General features: G+C 38.5%; 1 protein-coding gene across 1 annotated transcript; it reads left to right on the forward strand.

Annotated features, from left to right (window-relative positions):
• The first annotated feature begins 400 nt into the window (after nucleotides 1-400).
• On the forward strand, nucleotides 401-970 carry LOC130981994 (uncharacterized). Its single transcript, XM_057905795.1, has one exon. The coding sequence runs from the start codon at nucleotides 401-403 to the stop codon at nucleotides 968-970; it is 570 nt and encodes a 189-aa protein (XP_057761778.1).
• Nucleotides 971-23,088: the final 22,118 nt, after the last annotated feature.

Below are 23,088 nucleotides of genomic sequence, written 5' to 3' on the forward strand. Positions count from 1 at the left end.
ACATGGCAAACAACCCTCTCACCAATGACCATACATCCGGACTAGAAAAAGGAATGCCAAGAAAGGACATGGATGCCACACCAACCACCCCAAAGGATGCACACCACTCTAAAGGAGATATGAAACCCAAGAATGCCGAAATCATAGATTCCATCTGTGAACAACAGGATCACCTGAAACAGCTCGACCAAGAGGCTGAACGACAACGAGAGGCCGAGCGAGACCTCTGAAGAGAAACAAGACACCATCAAGATCTAGAAGAAAAACTTATAAAGCTCAAAACTGACCTCAAAACTAAAGCTACTTGATCCAACCGTGAAGATAGCCCCCATAGGGATCAAGATTCGTTCACAAAAAAATCACAAAGACTAAGGTACCAAAAGAGTTTAAAGCTCCCGACATGACCACATATGATGGAACATCCGACCCGAGCCATCAGCTCAGCAATTTTATGAGTCAGATGTACCTCACAGATGCTTCAGATGCAACCCAATGCAGAGCCTTCCCAACTACCCTAACCAAGACAGAATTAAAATGGTTTGACAGTCTGCCACCAAGGTCGGTCACAAGCTTCAATGACCTCGCCAAAAACTTCCTCGCCAGGTTCTCCATTCAGAAGGACATGGCCAAACACGCGCCAAGCCTATTAGGGATCAAACAAGGAGATCGAGAAAGTATCCACAGCTACAAGGAAAGATTCGACAAAGCATGTCTCGACATACAAAATCGTCCTATGGAAGTAACTATCATTGGACTCATCAACAGCCTACGAGAAGGACCTTTTAGTCATTCCATATGCAAGAAGCATCCAACATCTCTGAATGAAGTGCAAGATCAGACCGAAAAATGCATCAATATGGAGGAAAATTCCCGATTAGGAGATACCTCCAAAGCTAGATTCTCCTACCCACCTAGGGATAATGATAAAGAGTCTAGGAAAAAGAAGACCAATCCACAGAGAAGCCCATGAAATACTGATGAGCGGATAATTTATACGCTTTTTGGCATTGTTTTTAGGTAGTTTTTAGTAAGTTCAAGCTACTTTTAGGGATGTTTTCATTAGTTTTTATGTTAAATTCATATTTCTGGACTTTACTATGAGTTTGTGTGTTTTTCTGTGATTTCAGGTAATTTCTTGCTGAAATTGAGGGACTTGAGCAAAACTCTGAAAAAGGCTGACAAAAGGACTGCTGATGTTGTTGGATTCTGACCTCCCTGCACTCAAAATGGATTTTCGGGAGCTAAATAACTCCAAATAGCGCGCTCTCAACGGCGTTGGAAAGTAGACATCCAGAGCTTTCCAGCAATATATAATAGTTTATACTTTGTTCGGAAATTGATGACGTAAAGTGGCGCTCAACGCCAAGTACATGCTACTATCTGGAGTTAAACGCCAGAAACACGTCATAACCCGGAGTTGAACGCCAGAAACACGCTATAACTCGGTGTTCAACTCCAATAAACGCCTCAGCTCGTGGATAGATCAAGCGCAGCCCAAACATACATCAAGTGGGCCCCAGAAGTGGATTTATGCATCAATTACTTACTCATGTAAACCCTAGTAGCTAGTTTAGTATAAATAAGACTTTTTACTAGTGTATTAGTCGTCTTTTGACCACGTTTCATCTTTGGTCTCAGTTTTGTTTTATTATTCATCTTAAGAGGCTATTGATCACATTTTGGGGGGGGGGGGGGGGGCTGGCCATTCGGCCATGCCTGAACCTTTCACTTATGTATTTTCAACGGTGGAGTTTCTGCACACCATAGATTAAGGGTGTGGAGCTCTGCTGTACCTCAAGTTTCAATACAATTACCATTACTTTATATTCAATTCTCTTTTATTCTTATTCCAAGATATACGTTGCACTTCAACTTGATGAATGTGATGATCCGTGACACTCATCATCATTCTCACCTATGAACGTGCGTGACTGACAACCACTTCCGTTCTACTTTAGGCCGGGCACATATCTCTTAGATTCCCCAACAGAATCTTCGTGGTATAAGCTAGATAGATGGCGGCATTGATGGGGATCCAGAAAGTCTAACCTTGTCTGTGGTATTCTGAGTAGGATCCCGGGAATCCGGAAAGTCTAACCTTGTCTGTGGTATTCCGAGTAGTATTCCGGTATTGAATGACTGTGACGAGCTTCAAACTCCTGAAGGCTGAGCGTTAGTGACAGACGTAAAAGAATCAAGGGATTCTATTCCAACCTGATTGAGAACCGACAGATGATTAGCCGTGCTGTGACAGAGCATTTGGACCATTTTCACTAAGAGGATGGGATGTAGCCATCAACAAGGGTGATGCCTCTAGACGATTAGCCATGCAGTGACAGCACATAGGACCATTTTCCTGAGAGGATGAAAAGTAGCCATTGAAGACGGTGATGCCCTACATACAGCTTGCCATGGAAAAGAGTAAGAAGAATTGGATGAATGTAATAAGAAAGTAGAAATACAAGAGGAGCACAGCATCTCCATACGCCTATCTGAAATTCCCACTATTGATTTACATAAGTATTTCTATCCCTTTTTATTTTCTGTTTATTATTAATTTTCGAACTCATCATAAACCATTTAATCTGCCTAACTGAGATTCACAAGGTGACCATAGCTTGCTTCATACCAACAATCTCTGTGGGATCGACCCTTACTCACGTAAGGTATTACTTGGATGACCAAGTACACTTGCTGGTTAATTTGAATGGAGTTGTGATCATAAATTCCAATAGAGCCAATTTTTAAATTCCATACAAGTACAAGGAGTACAACTTTAAGGATCACAATTTCGTCCACCAAGTTTTTGGCGCCGTTGCCGGGGATTGTTCGAGTTTGGACAACTGACGGTTCATCTTATTGCTCAGATTAGGTAATTTTCTTTTCAAAAATCTTTTTCAAAATTTTTCTTTTATTTTTCGTTTTTTCAAACTTTATTTTCGAAAAAATTAATAAAAATACAAAAAAAATCAGAAAATCATAAAAACCAAAAACATTTTGTGTTTCTTGTTTGAGTCTTGAGTCAATTTTTAAGTTTGGTATCAATTGCATGCTTTAAAAAAATTTTTCTTGCATTTTTTGAAAATTCCATGCATTCATAGTGTTCTTCATGATCTTCAAGTTGTTCTTGGTAAGTTTTCTTGTTTGATCTTGATGTTTTCTTGTTTTGTGTTGTTTGTTGTTTTTCATATGCATTTTTCGTTTGTTAGAGTCCATGCATTAAAGATTTCTAAGTTTGGTGTCTTGCATGTTTTCTTTGCATCAAAATTTTTTCAAAAATATGTTCTTGATGATCATCATGATCTTCAAAGTGTTCTTGGTGTTCATCTTGACACTCATAGTGTTCTTGCATGCATCATGTGTTTTGATCCAAAATTTTTAAGTTTTGGGTCATGTTTGTGTTTTTCTCTATCATAATTAAAAATTCAAAAATCAAAAAATATCTTTTCCTTATTTTTCTCATAATTTTTGAAAATTTGAGTTGACTTAGTCAAAAATTTTCAAAATTAGTTGTTTCTTACAAGTCAAGTCAAATTTTCAATTTTAAAAATCTTTTTCAAAAATTATATCTTTTTCATTTTTTTTCTATTTTTCGAAAAATTCAAAAATCTTTTTCTTATCTTTATATCATATTTTCAAAATTACACTAACAATTAATATGATTGACTCAAAAATTTGAAGTTTGTTACTTTCTTGTTAAGAAAGGTTCAATCTTTAAGTTCTAAAATCATATCTTTTAGTTTCTTGTTAGTTAAGTAATTTTAAAAATTAAATCTTTTTCAAACATATCTTCTTATCTTTTATCTTATCTTTTTCAAAAATTTTATCTTTTTCAAAATTTGATTTCAAAATATCTTTTTCAACTAACTCTTTGACTTTGTGTTTGTTTCTTATCTTTTTCAAAACCACCTAACTACTTTTCCCTCTCTAATTTTCGAAAATATCTCATCCCTTTTTCAAAAATTCTTTTTAATTGTTTTAAATTTTAATTTTAATCTTATCCTTTCTTTAATTTTCGAAAATATTAAACTTTTTTTTTAAATTATTTTCGAATTTTCCCCCTCTTTTCTTATTCTATTTAATTATTTATTTACTAACACTTCTTCTTCACTCTTTTCCCCTTTCTTTTTTTACTAAAATAAAGGAATCTCTATACTGTGACATAGGGGATTCCTCTTTTTTTTCTTATTTTCTTCTCTTTCATATGAGCAGGAGCAAGGAAAAAGATACTCTTGTTGAAATTGATCCTGAACCTGAAAGGACCCTGAAAAGAAAACTAAGAGAAGCTAGATTACAACAATCTAAAGGTAACCTTTCAGAAACATTAGAACAAGAGAAGGAGATGGCAGCCGCACCCAACAACAATAATGCAAGGAGAATGCTTGGTAACTTCACAAAGCCAACGTCCAAATTTGATGGAAGAAGCATCTCCATTCCTGCCATTGGAGCCAATAATTTTGAGCTTAAGCCTCAACTAGTTGCTTTAATGCAACAGAACTGCAAGTTTTATGGACTTCCATCTGAAGATCCTTACCAGTTTTTAACTGAGTTCTTGCAGATTTGTGAGACTGTTAAGACGAATGGAGTAGATCCTGAAGTCTACAGGCTCATGCTTTTCCCTTTTGCTGTAAGAGACAGAGCTAGAATATGGTTGGATTCACAACCTAAGGATAGCCTGGACTCCTGGGATAAGCTGGTCATAGCCTTCTTGGATAAATTCTTTCCTCCTTAAAAGCTGAGCAAGCTTAGAGTGGATGTTCAGACCTTCAAGCAAAAAGATGGTGAATCCCTCTATGAAGCTTGGGAAAGATACAAGCAGCTGACCAAAAGGTGTCCATCTAACATGTTTTCAGAATGGACCATATTAGATATATTCTATTATGGTCTATCTGAATTTTCGAAAATGTCATTGGATCATTCTGCAGGTGGATCTATTCACCTAAAGAAAACACCTGAAGAGGCTCAAGAACTCATTGACATGGTTGCAAATAACCAATTCATGTACACTTCTGAGAGGAATTCCGTGAATAATGGGACGCCTTAGAGGAAGGGAGTTCTTGAAATTGATGCTCTGAATGCCATATTGGCTCAGAACAAAGTGTTGACTCAGCAAGTCAACATGATCTCTCAAAGTCTGAATGGATGACAAAATGCATCCAACAGTACTAAAGAGGCAGCTTCTGAAGAAGCTTATGATCCTGAGAACCCTACAATGGCAAAGGTCAATTACATGGGTGAACCTTATGGAAACACCTATAATTCATCATGGAGAAATCATCCAAATTTCTCATGGAAGGATCAACAAAAGCCTCAACAAGGCTTTAACAATGGTGGATGCAATAGGGTGAGCAATAGCAAGCCTTTTCCATCATCTTCTCAGCAACAGACAGAGAATTCTGAACAAAACACTTCTAATTTAGTCAATCTAGTCTCTGATCTGTCAAAGGCCACTTTCAATTTTATGAGTGAAACAAGATCCTCCATCAGAAATCTGGAGGCACAAGTGGGCCAGCTGAGTAAGAAAGTCATTGAAACTCCTCCCAGTATTCTCCCAAGCAATACAGAAGAGAATCCAAAAGGAGAGTGCAAGGCCATTGATGTAATCAACATGGCCGAATGCACAAGGGAGGAGGAGGACGAAAATCCTAGTGAGGAAGACCTCCTGGGACGTCCCTCAAGCAAGGAGGAGTTTCCTATTAAGATCTAAAGGAATCTGAGGCTCATATAGAGACCATAGAGATTCCGTTAAATTTTCTTCTGCCATTCATGAGCTCTGAAGACTATTCTTCCTCCGAGGAGGATGAAGATGTGACTGGAGAGCAAGTTGCTCAATATTTAGGAGCTATCATGAAGCTGAATGCCAAGTTGTTTGGTAATGAGACTTGGGAAAGTGAACCTCCCTTGCTCATTAATGAACTAGATACCTGGATTCAGCAAATTTTACCTCAAAAGAGACAAGATCCTGGCAAGTTCTTAATACCTTGTACCATAGGCACCATGACCTTTGAAAAAGCTCTATGTGATCTGGGGTCAGGGATAAATCTTATGCCACTCTCTGTAATGGAGAAGCTGGGGATCATTGAGGTGCAACCTGCCTTGTTCTCATTACAATTGGCAGACAAGTCATTGAGACAAGCTTATGGAATAGTAGAGGACGTGTTAGTAAAGGTTGAAGGCCTTTACATCCCTGCTGATTTCATAATCTTAGACACTAGGAAGGAAGAGGATGAATGTATCATCCTTGGAAGACCTTTCCTAGCTACAGCAGGAGCTGTGATAGATGTCAACAGAGGTGAATTAGTCCTTCAATTGAATGGGGATTACTTTGTGTTTAAGGCACATGGCCATCCCTCTGTGACAAAAGAGAGTAAGCATGAAGAGCTTCTCTCAGTTCAGAGTCAAGAAGAGCCCCCATAGTCAAACTCTAAGTTTGGTGTTGGGAGGACACAACCAAACTCTAAGTTTGGTGTTAAGACCCCATATCCAAACTCTAAGTTTGGTGTTGGGACTATACAACATTGACCTGATCACCTTGTGGCTCCATGAGAGCCCACTATCAAGCTATTGACATTAAAGAAGCGCTTGTTGGGAGGCAACCCAATTTTATTTATCTAATTTTTATTTTATTTTATTTTATTGTTATTTTGTGTTTTATTAGGTCCACGATCATGTGGAGTCACGAAAAAAATATAAAAATTAAAAACAGAATCAAAAACAGCAGAAGAAAAATCACACCCTAGAGGAAGGACAGACTGGCGTTCAAAAACTTGTTGGACGAAATTGTGATACTTAAAGTTGTACTCCTTGTACTTGTATGGAATTTAAAAATTGCCTCTATTGGAATTTATGATCACAACTCCATTCAACTTAACCAGCAAGTGTACTGGGTCATCCAAGTAATACCTTACGTGAGTAAAGGTCGATCCCACAGAGATTGTTGGTATGAAGCAAGCTATGGTCACCTTGTAAATCTCAGCTAGGCAGATTAAATGGTTTATGATGAGTTCGAAAATTATTAATAAACAGAAAATAAAAAGGGATAGAAATACTTATGTAAATCAATAGTGGGAATTTCAGATAGGCGTTTGGAGATGCTGTGCTCCTCTTGTATTTCTACTTTCTTATTACATTCATCCAATTCTTCTTACTCTTTTCCATGGCAAGCTATATGTAGGGCATCACCGTCTTCAATGGCTACTTTTCATCCTCTCGGGAAAATGGTCCTATGCGCTGTCACTGCATGGCTAATCGTCTGGAGGCATCACCCTTGTTGATGGCTACAACCCATCCTCTCAGTGAAAATGGTCCAAATGCTCTGTCACAGCACGGCTAATCATCTGTCGGTTCTCAATCAGGTTGGAATAGAATCCCTTGATTCTTTTGTGTCTGTCACTAACGCCCAGCCTTCAGGAGTTTGAAGCTCGTCACAGTCATTCAATACCGGAATCCTACTCGGAACACGACAGACAAGGTTAGACTTTCCAGATTCTCGGGATCCTACTCGGAATACCACAGACAAGGTTAGACTTTCCGGATCCCCATGAATGCCGCCATCTATTTAGCTTATACCATGAAGATTCTGTTGGGGAATCTAAGAGATATGCGCCCGGCCTAAAGTAGAACGGAAGTGGTTGTCAGTCATGCACGTTCATAGGTGAGAATGATGATAAGTGTCACGGATCATCACATTCATCAAGTTGAAGTGCAACGTATATCTTGGAATAAGAATAAAAGAGAATTGAATATAAAGTAATGGTAATTGTATTGAAACTTGAGGTACAGCAGAGCTCCACACCCTTAATCTATAGTGTGCAGAAACTCCACTGTTGAAAATACATAAGTGAAAGGTTCAGGCATGGCCGAATGGCCAACCCCCCCCCCCCAAAACGTGATCAATAGCCTCTTAAGATGAATAATAAAACAAAACTGAGACCAAAGATGAAACGTGGTCAAAAGACGACTAATACACTAGTAAAAAGTCTTATTTATACTAAACTAGCTACTAGGGTTTACATGAGTAAGTAATTGATGCATAAATCCACTTCCGGGGCCCACTTGGTGTATGTTTGGGCTGAGCTTGATCTATCCATGAGTGTGTTTCTGGCATTCAACTCCGGGTTATGATGTGTTTCTGGCGTTTAACTCCAGACAGCAGCATGTACTTGGCGTTGAGCGCCACTTTACGTCATCAATTTCTGAATAAACTGGAAAGCTCTGGATGTCTACTTTCCAACGCCGTTAAGAGCGCACCATTTGGAGTTCTGTAGCTCTAGAAAATCCATTTCGAGTGCAGGGAGGTCAGAATCCAACAACATCAGCAGTCCTTTTGTCAGCCTTTTTCAGAGTTTTGCTCAAGTCCCTCAATTTCAGCCAGAAATTACCTGAAATCACAGAAAAACACGCAAACTCATAGTAAAGTCCAAAAATGTGAATTTAACATAAAAACTAATGAAAACATCCCTAAAAGTAGCTTGAACTTACTAAAAACTACCTAAAAACAATGCCAAAAAGCGTATAAATTATCCGCTCATCACAACACCAAACTTAAATTGTTTCTTGTCCCCAAGCAACTGAAAATCAATTAGGATAAAAAGAAGAGAATATACTATAAATTCCAAAATATCAATGAATATTAATTCTAATTAGATGAGCGGGACTTGTAGCTTTTTGCTTCTGAACAGTTTTGGCATCTCACTTTTTCCTTTGAAGTTTAGAATGATTGGCTTCTCTAGGAACTTAGAATTTTGGATAGTGTTATTGGCTTTCCTAGTTAAGCATGTTGATTCTTGAACACAGCTACTTATGAGTCTTGGCCGTGGCCCTAAGCACTTTGTTTTTCCAGTATTACCACCAGATACATAAATGCCACAGACACATAACTGGGTAAACCTTTTCAGATTGTGACTCAGCTTTGCTAGAGTCCCCAGTTAAAGGTGTCCAGAGCTCTTAAGCACACTCTTTTGCTTTGGATCCTTTTTACCCTTGCCTTTTGGTTTTAAGGGCTATTGGCTTTTTCTGCTTGCTTTTTCTCTTTTTTTATATTTTTTTTCGCCACCTCTCTCTCTTTTTTTTCTCGCAAGCCTTTGCTTTTTCACTGCTTTTTCTTGCTTCAAGAATCAATTTCATGATTTTTCAGATCATCAATAACATTTCTCTTTGTTCATCATTCTTTCAAGAGCCAACAGTTTTCACATTCATAAACAACAATATCAAAAATTATGCACTGTTCAATCATTCATTCAGAAAACAAAAAGTATTGTCACCACATCAATATAATTAAACTAAATTCAAGGATAAATTCGAAATTCATGTACTTGTTCTTTTGAATTAAAGCATATTTTATTTAAGAGAGGTGAAGGATTAATGGATTTTATTCATAGCTTTAAGACATGGTTACTACATACTAATGATCATGAAGTAGAGACACAAAATATAGATAAACATAACATAGAAACCGAAAAACAGAAAGAAATAAGAACAAGGAATGAATCCACCTTAGTGGCGTCTTCTTCTTGAAGGACCAACAATGTCCTTAAGCTCTTCTATGTCCCTTCCTTGCCTTTGTTGCTCCTCCCTCATTGCTCTTTGGTCTTCTCTTATTTCATGGAGAATGATGGAGTGTGATGGTGTTTTTATGGAAAACGAATTTTCCAAACACATAGATCTAACCGGCAAGTGTACCGGGTCGCATCAAGTAGTAATAACTCACTTAGAGTGAGGTCGATCCCACAGGGATTGATGGATCAAGCAACTTTAGTGGGTGATTAGTTTAGTCAAGCTAACATTGGTGAGTGAGAATTGTTGCAGCCGAATGTAAATAGCAGTGAACTTAAATTGTAGAATGTAAATAGGCAGGAAGCTTAAAGAGCAAGCAATGTAAATTGCAGAAACTTAAATGACAAGAATTGTAAATTGCAGTAAATATAAAGGGGAATGGGAACAAGGAGATTAAAGCAAGCAGCAAGCAGAACTTGGAACAATTGCATAAGAATTAAATTGCATGAAAAGTAAAAGGACTTGGGTGCTGGGAATTAAAATTCAACAAGAAAATGTAAAGAGCAATCAAGCAGAGGAGTAAAAGATGAAATAAGTGCAGCAGATTTAAACAGAAATGGAAAATTGCTTGAAGAAGCAACACAGAATGTAATTAAGATCAATTGTGAAATTTAAAGAGACAAATGAAGATCTCAGGGAATCAAAGAGACTAGATAACAAGTCTAGATCTCAATTCCTTCCTTGATTCAACAGCAAACAGATTGAAGAAGAAATAGAGATGGAAGCAGTAAAGAGAGCCTTGGTTTAAATCAAAATTCCTTGAATTATGCAGAAGAATAAAGCATGGATTTCAGATCAAAGATTGGAACAGAATTCTTCCAACCTCAATCCAAAATTTCAAAACAAGAGAAAGACTAAAGAGAGAGCTCTCTACTACTACTCCTCCCTAGTGGAGCAAGCCTTCTCCCTTTCTAATCGAGCTCTCCTTTTTGAAATGAGAGTGATGCCTTTATATAGGCTTTTTACAAAATGAAAATAAAATGAAATTGAAATTAAAAACAAATTCATAAAATGAAATTCCTAATCTAGCTTCTCTGTGTGCCTTTGAGTCATGTTGAGTGGGCTTTGCTTGATTTGGATTTGAGGGAGAATGGGTCTTGGATGGCCTTGATTCAATTTGGTGAGGGATTGAATTTATATGAAATTGAACTTTTGGCCCATGATTATTTGCTCCCAGGAGGCTGCCCTGCCCTTGTGGAGGGCAGAGTAGGGAAATTGTGCGTGCGGCTCATTGCGTGCGAGCTTGGTGTGTGAGGATGCTGCCCTGCCCTTGTGGAGGGCAGGGCAATGTTGCCTTGGTGTGTCTTGTGCGCGCACCACGCTCCTTGACCGTGCCATGATGCGCTTGTGTGCGCCAAGCCTAAGCCTTTACTTCCTTGAAGGTCTTGTGTTCGAACCTTGGTGAAAGCACTTGAGAAGCAATTTTTTTCCTTGATTTTCCATGAAGAGCACGACATTGCCCTGCTCTCCAAGGGGGCAGGGCAGAAAATTGAGCGCTACTTTGTTTTGGGGTGAGGCTCCAGCTTCAAGCCTTGGTGGAAGCACTTTGGTTTATTTTCGCTTATTTTTGGCCCTTAAAGATGCCTTTCGTTCCTGCCTCAATTATGCGCCAAATATGGATTGATATATATCGTTGGAAAGCACTGAATGTCAGCTTTCCAACGCATCTAAAAGCACATCAATCAGACGTCTGCAGCTCAAGTTATAGCCCTTTGAAGTAGGCATGGTCATGTTGTGAGCGGCCAGATTTTAACTTAGCGAAAATTTGCTCCAACCTCACTTTGTTTCATCATGATTCTGCCCTGCCCTTGGCAAGAGCAGGGCAGTGTGCGCTGATTGCTTATTCTCCATTAATTTGGTCATAGGCCACGCTTTTAAAAGCGTGGCCTAAGGCTCCAAAGTGTGCTCCAACTTCAAAGAGTGTCCCAAAGCTCTTTTTTTCTCCTTTTTTTGTGCTTCTTTGCTTCTTTTTCTTCTTATTTCCTACAAGATTTATAAAATTAAAAGATCAAGGAAATCTTCCAATTAAGCACAATAGAATGCAATATTTAAGCACTAATCATCAATTTCTTGTATGAAAAAGCATAGAAAAATAGGTATATGATGACTTGTCATCACAACACCAAACTTAAACCTTGCTTGTCCCCAAGCAAGAAAAGAATCATGCAATAAAGATTGACAATCCAATGTAAGAAGAATAGCAACTCAATGTTCATGGTAAGCTAGTTTTCTATGCATGCTACAATCACAAAAGAAATGTAAATGATTGATGCTTCTATCTAGCTCAATTTATGAAATCTTTTTCTTATAATTCTTCCTTGAAACAAGCTTTTGATTTTTTTTTTTTAGCTTCTCCTTCTGGATGCTTTGCCCCATGAGTTAATAACAAAGCTACGACTTCTAAATGCTTTGTTTTCAAGTATTACCACTTGATACATAAGCACCACAAGAATTTAATTAGAGGACTTCATTAAGCTCATTTTTCTTTTCTTTTCTTGACTCTCTAATCATTGATGCTCAGAGCCTTGAGTTTTGAGGGAGTGCTTTTGCACTTGAGCCTAGCCTTGACTTCTAAGTGTTTTGTTTTCAAGCATTTGGCTTGATACATAAACACCACAAGCACTTAACAAATAAATTGCCATTGGTACTCAGAGCCTTCAGCTTTCTCATTCTTTCCCTTTTTCTTTTCTTGCTTTAATTGTATTTGCTTCTTTAAGGTTTTTATGATTTCAAAAGATTTCACAAAATGTACTAGATGAAAAACTTCAATTAAATAAAATCCAATGCAATTGAGCAACAATCAATCATACTAGCTTTCCAATACTTGTATGCACATGCTAAAATCTTCTTTAATGCCTTGTTTATTTATGATCCTGATGCTTTATTGCTTTTGAATTCACAAAGCTCAAGTTGGTAGTTATAATGCCACAGCAACATATTATAAATCAAAATTCAAGCTATGCTTATTTATACACACATGTATACAGAGAAGGTAAAGACAATCATGCAGTTTATGAAACAAATGAGAGGAAAAGGAACTTTACAACCTTGTAGTTCATCTTCTCTATTGTTGTCATTTTCCTCCCATTTTCCTCCTTCCCATACCAAACTCAGAATGCTTATTCATCCTCAAGCAATAATTAGAACAATGGCTATGGGGCTAAGATGGATCATGAATGTCTTACACAATGAAATGTTAGTAGTACATGTGTTTCAAGCAAGCAAAATTGAGGATAACAATCAAGGCACGGAGAAACAAAAACACTATGATTGCAAACATAAGATGGTGTGCATGATACATTGCATAAAAAAATATAAGTGGCACACCAAACTTAGTGTGACACTTTCACTTGGAATTGATGCAAGTATCTTGTAAGGATTGGAATCAAATTTTGTTGCATAGCAACACCAAACTTAGAATACGACCATATGTCAATTTATTTGAATTAAAACTAAACAAAAGAAACTGTTATATGTTAAATACAATCACCAAGCCAAGAATCTGTCATTAATAAAGCTCTCTTGGTAATGTATTAACAAACACAGTAAATAAGCAAACTAAAATAAAAACATTAAAAACAAAGAATTAACTAAAGTAAACAGAATAACAAAATATCAAACCAAAAGAAAATTAACACTGCAAAGACATTATGGTTATGCAGACAAGTGGTGTTGCTGAATGATTTGCATAGAAAAATAGGTGGCACACCAAACTTAGAATCTTGGTGTGTCACTTTCATTTTTTTGATTTGATGCAATCATCCAAAAAGATTGAAAACAATGTGTTGCATGGCAACACCAAACTTAGAATGTAACCATATGCCAATTTATTGAATTTGAACAAAGCAAAGAAAGAAAACAAAGCAGAGAAGAGAAATTATACCTACGGTTGGGTTACCTCCCAACAAGTGCTCTTTTAGTGTCATTAGCTTGACATGTTGTTCTTCACTTTCTTCCTCTTCTTCCAGTTTGTTAAGAGGAATGACCTCAATGGGGAGAAGTTTCAGCTATTGTCCCTTCTCTTGGCCTCTTCTCAGCAAGCTTCCTTTTGAATTTGGCTTGATTGAGCTTGCTTGCTGGTTCAGGGACAGGATTGGTGCTTTTGTTAGTTGCCTTCACTTCTTGGATGTCAAGACATGGTTGCTGTGTGATTTTTGGAGTTTGATCTTCATCCAGAGCCTTTTGAATTGGTGGTTCAATGAGCTTGTCCTTCATGTGCCTCTCTGTTTCCCTTGAGTTTGGACGTTCTTGATTATCCTCCTCACTAGCTTGTTCTTCCACTTCTTCTTTTACACTCAACATTTGCTTTAATAGCTCTTTCATGGAGGAGGTTTGTTGATCTTCCTAAGCTTTCTTCATCTCCTCTTCATACCTTTCAATCATGGATTCAAGTGTTGAGGCATTTTGGTCCAGGGAAGTTTGTGAGAGTTGTGAGTTGTCATGTGCTCTTGTCATCTCAAGTGCAGTTTCAGGTTCAAATATTTCCACCACCTCTTCCTTCTTCACTAAAAATTCACTTGACTTAGTAGCCTCTTCCTCTTGTTTTTCCTCTTTCCTTGTTGCACTCACCAATTGAGCTAACATTATTTCCATGTTTTTGAATAAATTCTCTTGCTCGTTCCAGGATATCTGTGCCTCCTTCTCATATTTTTCACACATGGTCTCAAGCTTTGAGAGGCTTTGGTTCATGGAAGTTTGTGTGGGTGGTGAATTTTGATAGAGGCTTTCTGTTGAAGCATGGTCAAGTGATGATATCTTTGGATGAATATCATATGGAGCATTAGAATTTCCTTCCCAGCCACCATTAGAATCATGACTAGCATCATTTTGTGGTGGAAGAAAATATCCCATATGGTTTTCTTGCTCATTTTGTGTCTGTGAAGCAAATCTCCATGGATTGGAGTGCTCAGAATCTGTGATTTCTTGGTGATATTCCCAACCACCATTAGAGATTGGTGATGGTGGGTAGTATCCCATAAAATTTGTTTGATGAGTTGAACTCCATTTAAATGTTGGAACACACAACACCGAGGAAAATTGAAATTACTCATATCAGAGATGAGAATTTCTTAGTGAGGCAAAAATACAAACACCTTGATTTCAACTTAGAACAGAGAACAAAAAAAAGAAAAAAATGTTTGATCTAGACTTCTCACCCACTTAATCATTGTTGATCTAATCAATCCCCGGCAACGGTGCCAAAAACTTGATGGTGTTTTTGCGGAAAAATGAATTTCCAACACACAAATCCAACCGGCAAGTATACTGGGTCGCATCAAGTAGTAATAACTCACTTAGAGTGAGATCGATCCCATAGGGATTGATGGATCAAGCAACTTTAGTGGGTGATTAGTTTAGTCAAGCTAACATTGAATGAATTGTGTGAAGTTGAGCAACAGAATGTAAATTTGCAGGGAATTTAAATTACAGAAAGTAAAGTGGCAGGAAACTTAAAGAGCAAGAAAAGTAGATTAACAAAATCTTAAATGACAAGAAATGTAAATTGCATCAAATGTAAAGGGGATTGGGTGCAGGAAATTTAAAGGAAAGCAATAAGCAGCACTTAGAATAATTGCAGAATAATTAAATTGCATGAAAAGTAAAAGGACTTGGGTGCTGGGAATTAAAATTCAACAAGAAAATGTAAAGAGCAATCAAGCAGAGGAGTAAAAGATGAAATAAGTGCAGCAGATTTAAACAGAAATGGAAAATTGCTTGAAGAAGCAACACAGAATGTAATTAAGCTCAATTGTGAAATTTAAAGAGACAAATGAAGATCTCAGGGAATCAAAGAGACTAGATAACAAGTCTAGATCTCAATTCCTTCCTTGATTCAACAGCAAACAGATTGAAGAAGAAATAGAGATGGAAGCAGTAAAGAGAGCCTTGGTTTAAATCAAAATTCCTTGAATTATGCAGAAGAACAAAGCATGGATTTCAGATCAAAGATTGGAACAAAATTCCTCCAACCTCAATCCAAAATTTCAAAACAAGAGAAAGACTAAAGAGAGAGCTCTCTACTACTACTCCTCCCTAGTGGAGCAAGCCTTCTCCCTTTCTAATCGAGCTCTCCTTTTTGAAATAAGAGTGATGCCTTTATATAGGCTTTTTACAAAATGAAAATAAAATGAAATTGAAATTAAAAACAAATTAAAAAAATGAAATTCCTAATCTAGCTTCTCTGTGTGCCTTTGAGTCATGTTGAGTGGGCTTTGCTTGATTTGGATTTGAGGGAGAATGGGTCTTGGATGGCCTTGATTCAATTTGGTGAGGGATTGAATTTATATGAAATTGAACTTTTGGCCCATGATTATTTGCTCCCAGGAGGCTGCCCTGCCCTTGTGGAGGGCAGAGCAGGGAAATTGTGCGTGCGGCTCATTACGTGCGAGCTTGGTGTGTGAGGATGCTGCCCTACCCTTGTGGAGGGCAGGGCAATGTTGCCTTGGTGTGTCTTGTGCGCGCACCACGCTCCTTGACCGTGCCATGATGCGCTTGTGTTCGCCAAGTCTAAGCCTTTACTTCCTTGAAGGTCTTGTGTTCGAACCTTGGTGAAAGCACTTGAGGAGCAATTTTTTTCCTTGATTTTCCATGAAGAGCACGACATTGCCCTGCTCTCCAAGAGGGCAGGGCAGAAAATTTAGCGCTACTTTGTTTTGGGGTGAGGCTCCAGCTTCGAGCCTTGGTGGAAGCACTTTGGTTTATTTTCGCTTATTTTTGGCCCTTATAGATGCGTTTTGTTCCTGCCACAATTTTGCGCCAAATATGGATTGCTATATATCGTTGGAAAGCTCTGAATGTCAGCTTTCCAACGCAACTGGAAGCACATCAATAGGACGTCTGCAGCTCAAGTTATAGCCCTTTGAAGTAGGCATGGTCATGCTGTGAGCGGCCAGATTTTAACTTAGCGAAAATTTGCTCCAACCTCACTTTGTTTCATCATGATTCTACCCTGCCCTTGGCAAGAGCAGGGCAGTGTGCGCTGATTGCTTATTCTCCATTAATTTGGTCATGGGCCACGCTTTTAAAAGCGTGGCCTAAGGCTCCAAAGTGTGCTCCAACTTCAAAGTGTGTCCCAAAGCTCTTTTTTTCTCCTTTTTTTGTGCTTCTTTGCTTCTTTTTCTTCTTATTTCCTACAAGATTTATAAAATTAAAAGATCAAGGAAATCTTCCAATTAAGCACAAAAGAATGCAATATTTAAGCACTAATCATCAATTTCTTGTATGAAAAAGCATAGAAAAATAGGTATATGATGACTTGTCATCAGAGTGCTCATGATGTTCCACCCTTAATTGTTCCACATTGTGGCTCAAATCTTTTAAGAAAGTGTTGAGTTGTTCCCAATAGTTGTTGGGAGGAAAGTGTATCCCTTGAGGCATCTCAGGGATTTCTTGATGATGAGCTTCCTCATGCATCTCTTGAGAACCGTGGAGGGTCTCTCTTGCTTGCTCCATCCTCTTCTTGGTGATGGGCTTATCCTCTTCAATGGAGATGTCTCCTTCTATGATAACTCCAGCTGAGTAACATAGATGGCAAATAAGGTGAGGAAAAGCTAGCCTTGCCATGGTGGAGGGCTTTTCGGCTATTTTGTAGAATTCATTGGAGATGACTTCATGAACTTCTACTTCCTCTCCAATCATGATGCTATGAATTATGATGGCCCGATCCACAGTAACTTTAGATCGGTTGCTAGTGGAAATGATGGAGTGTTGAATGAACTCCAACCATCCTCTAGCCACAGGCTTGAGGTCCAGTCTTCTTAGTTGGACTGGCTTGCCTTTGGAGTCTCTCTTCCATTGAGCTCCTTCCACACATATGTCCATAAGGACTTGGTCCAACCTTTGATTAAAGTTGACCCTTCTAGTGTAGGGGCGTACATCTTCTTGCATCATGGGCAAGTGGAACGCCAATCTCACCTTCTCCGGACTAAAATCTAAGTATTTCCCCAAACCATTGTGAGATAATTCTTTGGACTCGGGTTCATACTTTGATCATGGTTCCTAGTGATCCATGCATTGGCATAGAACTCTTGAACCATTAAGATTCTGGCTTGTTGCATGGGGTTGGTTAGGACTTCCCAACCTCTCCTTCGGATCTCATGTCGGATCTACGGATACTCATTTTTCTTGAGCTTGAAAGGGACCTCAGGGATCACCTTCTTCTTTGCCACAACATCATAGAAGTGGTCTTGATGGCTTTTGGAGATGAATCTTTCCATCTCCCATGACTCGGAAGTGGAAGCTTTTATCTTCCCTTTTCCTTTTCTAGAGGATTCTCCGGCCTTAGGTGCCATTGATGGTAATGGAAAAACAAAAAAAGCTTTATGCTTTTACCACACCAAACTTAAAATATTGCTCGCCCTCGAGCAAGAGAAGAAAGAAGAGAAGAAGAAGAAGAAGAAAATATGGAGGAGAGGGGGAGATGGTGTTTCGTCCAAGGGGAAGAAGAGGGGATTTGTGTTGTGTGAAAATGAAGTAGAATGGAGGGGTTTATATAGGGAAAGGGGAGAGGGTAGGTTCGGCCATTTTAGGGTGGGTTTGGGTGGGAAAGATTTTTGAATTTTGAAGGTGGGTGGGGTTTATGGGGAAGAGTGGATGGATGTGAGTGGTGAATAGGTGATGGGGAAGAGCGATTGAGGTGATTGGTGAAGGGTTTTGGGAAGTGTGATATGGGGGAGAGTGTAAATAGGAATAGGAGGTAAGGTGGGAATATGTTAGTTGGGGATTCTGTGGGGTCCACAGATCCTGAGGTGATCTTGTGGGGTCCACAGATCCTGAGGTGTCAAGGAATTCCATCCCTGCACCAAATAGGCATGTAAAATGCCTTTGCATACCATTCTGGCGTTTAAACGCCGAGGTGATGCTCGTTCTGGGCGTTCAACGCCCATGTAAAGCATGTTCTGGGCGTTCAACGCCCATGTAAAGCATGTTCTGGGCGTTCAACGCCAGGTTGTAACCTGTTTCTGGCGTTGAACTCCAGCTTGTAACCTGTTTCTGGCGCTAGACGCCAGACAGCAGCATGATACTGGCGTTAAACGCCAGTTTACGTCGTCTATCTTCGTGCAAAGTATAAACTATTATATATTTCTGGAAAGCCCTGAATGTCTACTTTCCAACTCCATTAAGAGCGCGCCAATTGGACTCCTGTAGCTCCAGAAAATCCATTTCAAGTGCAGGGAGGTCAGAATCCAGCAGCATCAGCAGTCCTTTTTCAGCCTAACTCAGATTTTTGCTCAGCTCCCTCAATTTCAGCCAGAAAATACCTGAAATCACAGAAAAACACACAAACTCATAGTAAAGTCCAGAAATATGATTTTTGCCTAAAAACTAATAATATTCTACTAAAGACTAATTAAAACATGCTAAAATCTACATGAAATTACCCCCAAAAAGCGTATAAAATATCCGCTCATCACAACACCAAACTTAAACTGTTGCTTGTCTCCAAGCAACTAGATGAATAAAAGAGAATAAAAAGAAATCAAGAAGCAATAATATCTTAGAGTTTTAAGTAAAGCTCAGATTCTAATTAGATTAGCGGGGCTAGTAGCTTTTTGCTTCCAAACAGTTTTGGCATCTCACTTTATCCTTTGAAATTCAGAATGATTGGCATCCATAGGAACTCATAATTCAGATAGTATTATTAATTTTCCTAGTTATGTATGTTGATTCTTGAGCACAGCTACTTTTATGAGTCTTGGCCGTGTCCCTAAGCACTTTGTTTTCCAGTATTACCACCGGATACACAAATGCCACAGACACATGACTGGGTGAACCCTTTTCAGATTGTGACTCAGCTTTGCTAGAGTCCCTAGTTAGAGGTGTCCAGAGCTCTTAAGCACACTCTTTTTGCTTTGGATCACGACTTTAACCACTCAGTCTCAAGCTTTTCACTTGGACCTTCATGACACAAGCACATGGTTAGGGGCAGCTTGATTTAGCCGCTTAGGCCTAGATTTTATTTCCTTGGGCCCTCCTATCCATTGATTGCTCAAAGCCTTGGATCTTTTTTTTTTCGCAAGCTTGTTTTGTTTTTTTTTTCACTGCTTTTTCTTGCTTCAAGAATCACTTTCATGATTTTTCAGATCATCAATAACATTTCTCTTGTTCATCATTCTTTCAAGAGCCAACAATTTTAACATTCATAAAATTCAATATAAAAAATATACACTGTTCAGGCATTCATTCAGAAGACAAAAAGTATTGCCACCACATATAAATAATTAGAATTTTCCTTATTAAGAACTCGAAAAAATATTGCCTCTTTATTCTAAAAATCTACTATTTTATTCATGTTTGATGATGATGAGAAAAATAAATTATAGCTTAATTGGAGATACAATCAAAATAGAGATACTAATTACTACTACTAATATATAACTTCTAAGGTAAATTCATTATAAGAATAGTTATTACAGAGTTAAGGCAAAGATTAGGACTCAACAACCTTTATTTTGGGAAGTGGGGGTTCCTCTAGTCTGTGGGATGCTTGATCCTTCAAGAGATAATTTCTGACGCTTCAGTTCCTTCAAGTCACTGATGCAAGTGCATATTTACTATATTAGCTAGTTAGTTTAGTTAGTTTTAGCTTAATTTCACTCATTTTCTCTAAATAAACAAGCTATTTTATGAGTTTTGTCTTCATGCATGAGAATACCAAGGAACATGTTGATTCTAGCCAAATTCATGCAAATGATTTAAAGAATACATACATGAATGAGTATGAATGAATCTCATGAAATTTATTGCATGAATTGGTAAGACTTTGAAGCTATTTCCTTTGTTGATGATAGGTGACGAAACAAGAAAGCATGGAAGCAAGAATGATGCAAGCCGGGCAAGAAGAAGAGAAGTTGGCGTTGCCAACTTGGAGAAAGGCTGCGTTGTTGGAGGCAACGCCAGGCAGCCTTGGAAGAGAAGTTGGCGTTGCCAACTTGGAGAAAGGCTGCGTTGTTGGAGGCAACGCCAGGCAGCCTTGGAAGAGAAGTTGGCGTTGCCAACTTGGAGAAAGGATGCGTTGTTGAAGGCAACGCCAGGCAGCCCTGGAGAAGCAAATGTTGGCGTTGCTGATGAGCGGATAATTTATACGCTTTTTGGCATTGTTTTTATATAGTTTTTAGGATGATTAAGCTACTTTTAGGGATGTTTTCCTTAGTTTTTATGTTAAATTCACATTTCTGGACTTTACTATGAGTTTGTGTGTTTTTCTGTGATTTCAGGTAAATTCTGACTGAAATTGAAGAATTTGAGCAAAACTCTGAAAAAGGCTGACAAAAGGACTGCTGATGCTGTTGGATTCTGACCTCCCTGCACTCGAAATGGATTTTCTGGAGCTACAGAACTCTAAATGGCGCGCTCTCAACGGCGTTGGAAAGTAGACATCCAGGGCTTTCCAGCAATATATAATAGTCCATACTTTATTCGAAGAATGACGACGCAACTTGGCGTTGAACGCCAAGTACACGCTCCTTTCTGGAGTTAAACGCCAGAAAAACGTCATGATCCGGAGTTGAACGCCCAAAGCACATCATAACTCGAAATTCAACTCCAAGAGAAGCCTCTGCTCGTGGATAGATCAAGCTCAGCCCAAGCACACACCAAGTGGGCCCCGGAAGTGGATTTATGCATCAATTACTTACTCATGTAAACCCTAGGAGCTAGTTTATTATAAATAGGATGATTTACTAATGTAGTAGACATCTTTGGTCTCAGTTTTGTTTTATTCTTCATCTTAGGAGATCATTGATCACGTTTTAGGGGGCTGGCCATTCGGCCATGCCTGAACCTTATGCTTATGTATTTTCAACGGTGGAGTTTCTGCACACCATAGATTAAGGGTGTGGAGCTCTGCTGTACCTCAAGTATTAATGAAATTCTATCTTCTTTTATTCAAATCTCTTCTATTCTTATTCCAAGATATTCATTCGTACTCAAGAACATGATGAATGTGATGAGTTAGATAACCCTCATCATCATTCTCACTCATGAACGCGCGTGATTGACAACCACTTCCGTTCTACATGCAACAAGGCTTGAATGTGTATCTCTTAGATTCCCCAACAGAATCTTCGTGGTATAAGCTAGATAGATGGCGGCATTTGTCTGGATCCGGAAAGTCCAACCTTGTCTGTGGTGTTCCGAGTAGGATCCTGGGAATCCGGAAAGTCTCACCTTGTCTGTGGTATTCCGAGTAGGATTCCGTTCATGAATGACTGTGACGTGCTTCAAACTTTAACCTGCTGGGCGTTAGTGACAAACGCAAAAGAGGGATTCTATTCCAGTAGGAGCGGGAACCAACCGGTGATTGGCCGTACTGTGACAGAGTGCGTGCATTAGCTTTCACTGCGAGGATGGGATGTAGCTATCAACCATGGGTGATGCCTCCAGACTGGTTAGCTGTGCGAGTGACAGCCGCACAGGTTATTTCCCCGAGAGGAATGAAAGTAGCCACAGCTGATAGTGAACCCCTATACAAAGCTTGCCATGGAAAGGAGAAAGAAGGATTGGGTAGAAGAAATAGGAGAGCAGGCGTCCGAGAGCTCTACAGCATCTCCATTCCGCTTATCTGAAATTCCTACCAATGAATCTGCATAAGTATCTCTATCCTTTTTATTATTCCTTTTTATTTAACAATCCAATTATCACTATTACCCTTTAATCTGCCTAACTGAGATTTGCAAGGTGACCATAGCTTGCTTCATACCAACAATCTCTATGGATTCGACCCTTACTCACGTAAGGTTATTACTTGGACGACCCAGTACACTTGCTGGTTAGTTGAACGGAGTTGTGAATTCCAATAAAGAAACCTCACACAGGTGCTGCTCCTTAGAAGCCTTCATCTCAAAATAATTAGAACATGGCAGTGCCATAAATAAGCTTTCATTCAAAATCCAAGAAACATATAATGTGATCACAATTTCGTCCACCAAGTTTTTGGCGCCGTTGCCGGGGATTGTTCGAGTATGGACAACTGACGGTTCATCTTGTTGCTCAGATTAGGTAATTTTCTTTTCAAAAATCTTTTTCAAAAAAAATTTTCTTTTATTTTTCGTTTTTTTTAAAAATATTTTCGAAAAAAATTGATAAAAATCCAAAAAAAAAATTAGAAAATCATAAAAATCAAAAATATTTTGTGTTTCTTGTTTGAATCTTATGTTAATTTTTAAGTTTGGTGTCAATTGCATGCTTTTAAAATTTTTCTTGCATTTTTCGAAAATCTCATGCATTCATAGTGTTCTTCATGATCTTCAAGTTGTTCTTGATAAGTCCTCTTGTTTGATCTTGATGATTTCTTGTTTTGTGTCTTTTCTTGTTTTTCTTGTGCATTTTTGCATTCATATTTTCCATGCATTAAAAATTTCTAAGTTTGGTGTCTTGCATATTTTCTTTGCATCAAAAATTTTTCAAAATTATGTTCTTGATGTTCATCATGATCTTCAAAGTGTTCTTGGTGTTCATCTTGACATTCATAGCATTCTTGCATGCATTCATTGTTTTGATCTAAAAATTTCATGCATTGAGTATTTTTGTTGT

The sequence above is a fragment of the Arachis stenosperma genome, chromosome 1 (assembly GCF_014773155.1).
Source record: "Arachis stenosperma cultivar V10309 chromosome 1, arast.V10309.gnm1.PFL2, whole genome shotgun sequence".
NCBI classification, from domain to species: domain Eukaryota; kingdom Viridiplantae; phylum Streptophyta; class Magnoliopsida; order Fabales; family Fabaceae; genus Arachis; species Arachis stenosperma.